The 7,144-nt window shown below is 35.8% G+C and overlaps 1 protein-coding gene across 3 annotated transcripts in view; it reads left to right on the plus strand.

The window, feature by feature from the left end:
- The first annotated feature begins 4,149 nt into the window (after nucleotides 1-4,149).
- Nucleotides 4,150-7,144, plus strand: part of LOC111472923 (autophagy-related protein 3-like) — a 6,777-nt gene continuing 3,782 nt past the window's right edge. For all 3 annotated transcript variants that reach the window (XM_023118519.1, XM_023118520.1, XM_023118518.1), the window contains exons 1-5: nucleotides 4,150-4,451; nucleotides 5,411-5,481; nucleotides 5,595-5,711; nucleotides 5,780-5,946; nucleotides 6,641-6,726. In XM_023118519.1, coding sequence (XP_022974287.1) covers nucleotides 4,291-4,451; nucleotides 5,411-5,481; nucleotides 5,595-5,711; nucleotides 5,780-5,946; nucleotides 6,641-6,726 — 602 coding nt within the window. In that variant the 5' untranslated portion in view covers nucleotides 4,150-4,290. The remainder of the gene's footprint in view (nucleotides 4,452-5,410; nucleotides 5,482-5,594; nucleotides 5,712-5,779; nucleotides 5,947-6,640; nucleotides 6,727-7,144) is intronic.

Raw genomic sequence — 7,144 nt, forward strand, 5'->3', positions numbered from 1 at the left:
GGGGTTACATCTAGAGTCTAACCTGATACTTACACTTGATCGTCTTTCACTTTATCACCGGCTACCAAATTATTCCTTGTTGAGATAATAACAACAATGCATATATTAGTGATTCTAATTTAATCATCGTCTAACTAACAAATGGTACATAAATGAATGAATATATCCTAAATGATAAATGTTAGGGTAAGGTGCCAACAAATGGAACCAGGTACATACCACTACAGCGCATCAGGATAATAGGCATCCCTACTAGTAGAAATGTATACTTTCACTTGAGATCGGGTTTAAAGAGGTATACCAACACCACCTGAGCTTGACAACAAGCTGGCAACACTCTTCTATAAATTCTCTACTATAAGCACTCATAGGATGTCTATTTTGTAGAAAGTTAGTGAACTCTGGTGGTTTCTTAAACTATGCCACATTCTATTAATTTCTAGAATGTTGTTATGAACTCTAGCCATGTAATTATACCTAGGACGGGAAAGAGGGCCTCTTGCATGGACTGCCCGTATGTGTGCATCATTGTATAGTATGAATGATGTGCATGACACCTTCTGATCATTAGGGCAATTCATCAAATGGAAGATCATCGCCATAGAGTTTATCCATGTTTTATGATATGCTTATGAATTTTTTTGTGATGCATGTACTTCCAGTATATTGATCCATGTATGCTTTGGAGCTGTGTTCACATTATACCCAATGAAACGTTCCACGATATCATAATTAGAATATATCTAAAGAATTAAATTTCTATACTCCTCTAATTAATCCAAAGTGACCCAAAATATTTTAAATTATCTAAACAATAGTAATAAACAAATGAATAAAAAATGGCTCCAAATTGACGACAAAGTCCAAAATACCAAACAAAGGGTTTTAAGCTAAGCTGATGAGAGTCGATTGAAAGTACCACATTGAGTCGAGCCTAATTCATATTTGAAAGAGGATGACAAGAAATGCCAATATGCAAGCCGCAGTTCAGACAGTTGGTCGACGCATGACTTGACAATCGGGTAAGGCACGAGGTTAGTCACTTAAGATGCCCTAGAAAATAAAAAGTTTGTAAAAGGTTAGAGTATGATAAATGTCCGATAAGTGACCCTACTTCTGAAATTGAAAATTTTAAACTTGTATTATGTAGTTCATTCCTAGTGGGACCAAAAACTATAGCCTTGGACTCGAGTTCTTTCTTATGTTTGGGATGTACATCAATTTAATGTACCTAGTTTCGTACACATACAACCCACTAGGCTCACATCACTTTCATCCTCCCTCGGCTTCATTGAATATGCACCACTTTCATACTTTAATGGTCTCAATTTTATACACTGACCCTAAACGGAATGCTTTAATGCAATTAGGGACCTAAAAGAGTCATAATAGCATCATTTGTATATATATATATACCATTAAATCATAGCTAGAATTCATCTTTTTTTTATATATATATAATGTTCTCGTATATGTACATCATTAAAGTCATAGCTAACATTTATACTAGATTAACATCGTGTTTCATATTAGAATCTTACCGGGCGTAACATATCTCAAATAATCCTTTAACCAAGTATATAACATTTCAACAATAAGAATAAGACATCTTACCTCGATTAACCAATTCCAAAAGTTTTAAAGTCTTACTCTCAGTAGAGTTCAATATCACAAGCCATTATCACTATACACATGTACAACTCTCGTAACTCATGTATCCTATGAGAAAGGTTTGATAAGCTTTTAAACCAACTCAACACAAGGAAAAGTCACTAAATTGACTTATACCTTAACCAGGTTGAACGAAGTTGATTTGGACCTCAATCAAGCTGAACCGACACAAAATAATATAATCGATGTTGAATTGGTGAGAACTGAACCTGAACCGATACGAAACGCATTGAACCAACCAAAATAGGTAGAAAGGGTTGTTGAACAAAGAAAAATTAGAGAGAATTGAACCTTAACCTATTTGAAACTTCAATCGGTTGGGCTAGACCACTTCTTCGATCTTGAACGTGTTTGGACAGGGATGTCACGTTAGATCTCGATTGTTTCACGATGACACTTACAGTTCACGACCTTAATGACCTCAGTATGATTTGAACCTTTACACCTGACCTTAAATCATCACTATCAAAGAACTAGTAAATTTTCATGCCTATTTGACCACATTAGGAGATCGAACGATTATTTAAGTAGAAAAATTAATGTATTACTCCTATGGGCCATTACTTAAAATTTTAAGCATTTAAGTACGTTTTCTAATACCACCTTACCAAATAATTTATGGGATGAGATAGATCTAGGAATGCTTAAGGCTACCTTAGGATAAGTAAATCTAGGGTTATTAATGAACTATGCACCAAGAGCATACCCTAGAATCGTTCAAGACCATACCCACCTCAAAAATAAATAAAATAAATTTTAAGTTACGAGGTACTATGCCCTAAGGTGATCATTATCTCCAACCACGTGGTGTGTTATAACATACGTGTCTACCCCATGAACACTACTTGAAAGCTTCTTCAGTCACACCTAACAGACTCCTTATTTTAGGTCATTTCAAGCTCTCAATAGTTTGAAACTCCCCTTCAATCACAAATGGAGCTCTATCAATAGCACTCTCTAATGTGCCAGAGACCTTAAACGAGTGAAGTTGGATTCCTCTATACTAAGTAGACCTTCACTAATCAAGGTAAGTTTGCCATCAAGGGTTACACCCTAACCGTCTTTGCATAGCACTAGACCTTCACTAAGCAAGGGCATTACAGTAAGTTCACAATTAAGGGTTATGCCCTAATATGTTTACATAACATTCTCATCTATATTAAGCTTCTAAAGTTCTAATCAGGCATATTCTAGCCACCTAAGACAAGACAGGTTCGAATGCTAGCATGTCCTAACAATTTCTGAAGGTATTACTCAAAGAATGCTGAATGATTACTTACTTGGGTGTGCATGCCTTTCAACCGCTCATTTTTCTACTTGTTAGGAGCTCTAAATTTTCTAAAAGTTTTATGGTAAGACTTAATTTAAGTTAAATTATTTTTTGTATTGCATCGAGTTGAAAAAAAGACAAACGGAATACAGAATCAGGCAAAAACTCACTCTGCACATGCTCTGTGCTCCCATGCGCCTCCACGCACAAGTAATTTCGACCACTGCGAGCATGAGTTCGAAGTAAAATGAAGTAGCGGGTTCTTTTTTTTCGTGATTAATGTCTAATTACCATGTGCCCCTTGCTTGTGCAATGTGCGCGTCCCTTCGAATCTTACCTAACAAGTTTGCAATTGATTTCCACCCGATTTAGTAGCTTTTTTTCAATTTTGTTAGCTATGAAATGAAATAAACGACTTCAAAGTTGGCTAAGAACTCGTAACTTACCATTCTTGAGGTTCAATTGGAGCTCCGTCTTTTGATTAGTTTTTCCTTCGAGTTACTTCGTGAAACTTGTGTGAAATTTCTCCCTAAAACATTTTGAACTAATTCAAGAACAAAAAACTTAAGACATTCTCTAATCAAGGAATATCGAACCTAAAGTTGGTCTAAAATGACTAAAATATCCTTTTTGAAGTTGACTTTTGAATTTCTTATATTTTTCACTAGAAATATATTAAGCATTTTTCTTTAATCTTATCTAAAAATTAAACTAATAAATATAAAATTGAAATGGTTGAATTGAACTAGACGTGTTGAAATGAACCAATCGAGAGCCTTTACAAGCTATAGCAGCGCACAAGCATCTTGTTCGTATTTTCTTCAACAAAGCTTGTTCCTGGAAGTAAAGATCTACAACAATACTCGAGCAAGTTCAACAATGATAATCAAAGGCCTTTGTACAATCCGAGCAAGTTGGTTTGAAGTTTGAAGGAAAAATATTTGATCAACCTTTGAATGTTCGGGATTGTTTAGCGTCTGAAGTTTTAACACGCAGTTGAGGATAGAATTAACGAAGGCAATTCAATTCTTATTCACGGAGCAAAAGCAGCTAATTAGCTATTATTATTTTTATTATCTATTAAAAAAAACAAATTACTTTGAAATAAAAAAATTGGGATTTCAAAACAAAAAATCTGGAAATTTGTAATTAATCTAAAATCTAGTATTTTAAAATTGACTTCCCAACTTAAACCATTTTTATCTAGAAACAACCATTACGTCTCTTCCCCCCATTGAAGGCAATTTCGCTGGTCGATCATAGTCAAGATTCTGCTGGGGCTTCCAAATTTCTACACCGATTTCCGAAATCTTTCATCTTAATTCATCAATTTCAGAGAGCTTGCGATCATGGCTTTGTCGCAGAAGCTCCACGAGGCCTTCAAAGGAACTGTTGAGAGGATCACAGGGCCTCGAACCGTCTCCGCCTTCAAAGAGAAAGGCGTTCTCAGTGTCTCTGAGTTCATCATCGCCGGTGATAATCTCGTCTCCAAGTGTCCCACCTGGTCTTGGTATTTTCATGTGATTTCTCTCAATTTCGATGATCGAATTTGTTGATTCGTTATTCTGCGATGTTCGAAATTGTTGGAAGATTTTATATGCTCACCAATTTATATCGATTCTCTTTTCTGAATCCTGTCAATTTTGTTGATTCTGTTTTTGAAAACAGTGGATGGAGGTCGTTTATGGTTGTTCAAAGGACATTAAGGTCAATTGGTCTGTGTCGGACTGTAAGCCTTTCAATGTAGACTTTGATGAAGGAGTATAGTTATCTCTCTGTTTTAGTGGATGGTAGAGCTTTGGAATAGTTGGGAAAAAACCTTAATGTTCTTTGAATCAGGAGTTCTTCAGAGAGCTTAAGAGGAGAGGGGTAAATAGGGGTACGTAGAGGGGACATTAAATCATTGGTTTTTCTTATGTTTCTGAAATTATTTCTACGACCTTCTTTGAGAAGCAAGTTGGTGATTTGTTTTGAAGTATAACATCTATTGGGACAAAATTAGAGTAGAAACAATAGCTTCTGGTCAGGTTCTTCATAGCTTTGAAGGACAGTCGTGGTTGAGGATTGTTGGTTGGAGTCCCACATTAACTAATTTAGTTAATGATCATGGGTTTATAAGTAAGGAATACATCTCCATTGGTATGAGGCTTTTTGGGGAAGCCCAAAGCAAACCCATTAGAACTTATGCTCGAAGTGGACAATATCATACAATTGTGGAGAGTCGTTATTCCTAACAGTCGTCACCCAAAATTTGATTATCCAATGTATACTACGTTCCGTCCTATCCCTTTTTCAGCAAAGGACAATGTGGGTCTGTCCACAATCCCATGAAAACTGATATTAGTGGCTCACATGTAAAATTGTACCTTTTATTTTCTTGCCTCCTCTACTCATTTTATTCCTCAAGTTTTGGGAGCGTTTTAAATTCGTCTATTATGTGTTAAAATGTATTTTCCTTCATGATTTTAGGGAGTCAGGTGATATAAACAAGAGGAAATCTTACTTGCCTCCTGATAAGCAGTTCTTGATTACCAGAAACGGTATAACGGCACCATTATTAACGTCATTGTTTTATTGTAATTCTTGGCATAATAGACATCAACTTTGTTGAGCCATTATCGAAACTAAGGATGATTGTTCACTTTGTTTCCAGTTCCTTGCCTGCGTCGGGCTGCCTCTGTAGAAGAGGAGTATGAAGCTGCAGGTGGCGAAGTTCTTCTTGATAATGAAGATGGTGATGGCTGGCTGGCGACGCACGGGAAACCAAAGGGTACCTTTATCTTTCAGTTTGAAACTAGGAATTTACATTTGGTAAATAACATGTGCTCTTTCATGCAGAAGAAAAAAGTGATGAAGAGGAAAATTTGCCTTCCCTGGAAACTCTTGAAATCAGCAGGCCCAAGGTTGTTAAGTCAATTCCAAACTATTTTGGTGGTGAAGATGAAGAGGATATTCCTGACCTGGCTGATATTGAAGATACTGACAATGTTATTGGAACTGATGCAGTACGTAAATTTTATGACTTGCAAGTTTATGAGCATATGTAGCTTGAAAGTAGAGATGTCCACAGGGTGGGGACGGGGAACTATCCCCACCACCTGTTTCAATTCTCATTCCTATGAAATTCTACATTTATTTTTGCGGGGATCGGGTTTCCCGGGGAAAATTTCTCCATTTTTTAATTTATTCATTTCAAAAGATCTTTTTAATGGATAATTTCCATTTTTCAATATAATTTCTATTAAAAAAATGTAAAACATTCTAATAAATTCAATAATGTTTCATATGCAAAAATATAATATATTGTTCTAACACTTAAAAAAAAATCTTCCCGTTTAGCTTAGAGTGAGAAATCTCTCCTCACTCCTTTTTCCATTCTCCATGGTTAAATAGACATCTCTACTTGAAAGTATTGAGCTTTATAAAAGACACCCCCCCTCCACACAAAAACAAAAGTTTCAGCTTGACTCAACTGTTGCAAATTTGAGTTGAAAATTCATGCTCTCTTATTTTGCAAGGCATGGGATGGGGGCAATAATCTGGATCCTTTCTGTGGTATCTCATCTTGAAAAATATCTCTTGGTTTTCATAAAGAAAGTTCTTGGTTCATTTGTATCATACACATAATAACCATTTGGGATTAAAAAAATCCTGAATTTTGATGAGGTATTCATGTTTACATTTACTTCTTCATTGTAGGCCACGCTGCCATTGACCTACCAAATTGCCCATGAACCTGACGATGATAATATCCTACGAACACGAACTTATGATGTCAGCATCACGTAAGGCGACTTCTTCTGTTGTTCTTCTTGCTTTTATATATATATATATATCTATATATATTTGTATTTTTCATTTTATATACATATATATATAATTCTTAAAAACAATAATGTATAATGTATTGAATAAAAATATATCAAAGTTCATGGGTTGGTAGGAAAGAATCCTTGTGTCCAGCCAAACAAGCAAGAAGATGCAATTGGAGTAAGCAACACTAGAGGGTGGTTAAAAATTTCTTAGGAATGGACACCCCAATATGAAACTTGAATTGTAGTACAATTCGAGATCTCCCGGAAAAATTCCTGTCTATGAATTGCTCCACTTTTTTCTTCTCCCAAATCTCCAAAGTACTGCAAGGACTATAGTAATCCAAAGAATCTTTTCTTGGGAGGAGGGGGAGGGGGAGGGGGCGGTGGA

The sequence above is a fragment of the Cucurbita maxima genome, unplaced genomic scaffold (assembly GCF_002738345.1).
Source record: "Cucurbita maxima cultivar Rimu unplaced genomic scaffold, Cmax_1.0 Cma_Scf00092, whole genome shotgun sequence".
In the NCBI taxonomy this organism is placed as follows: domain Eukaryota; kingdom Viridiplantae; phylum Streptophyta; class Magnoliopsida; order Cucurbitales; family Cucurbitaceae; genus Cucurbita; species Cucurbita maxima.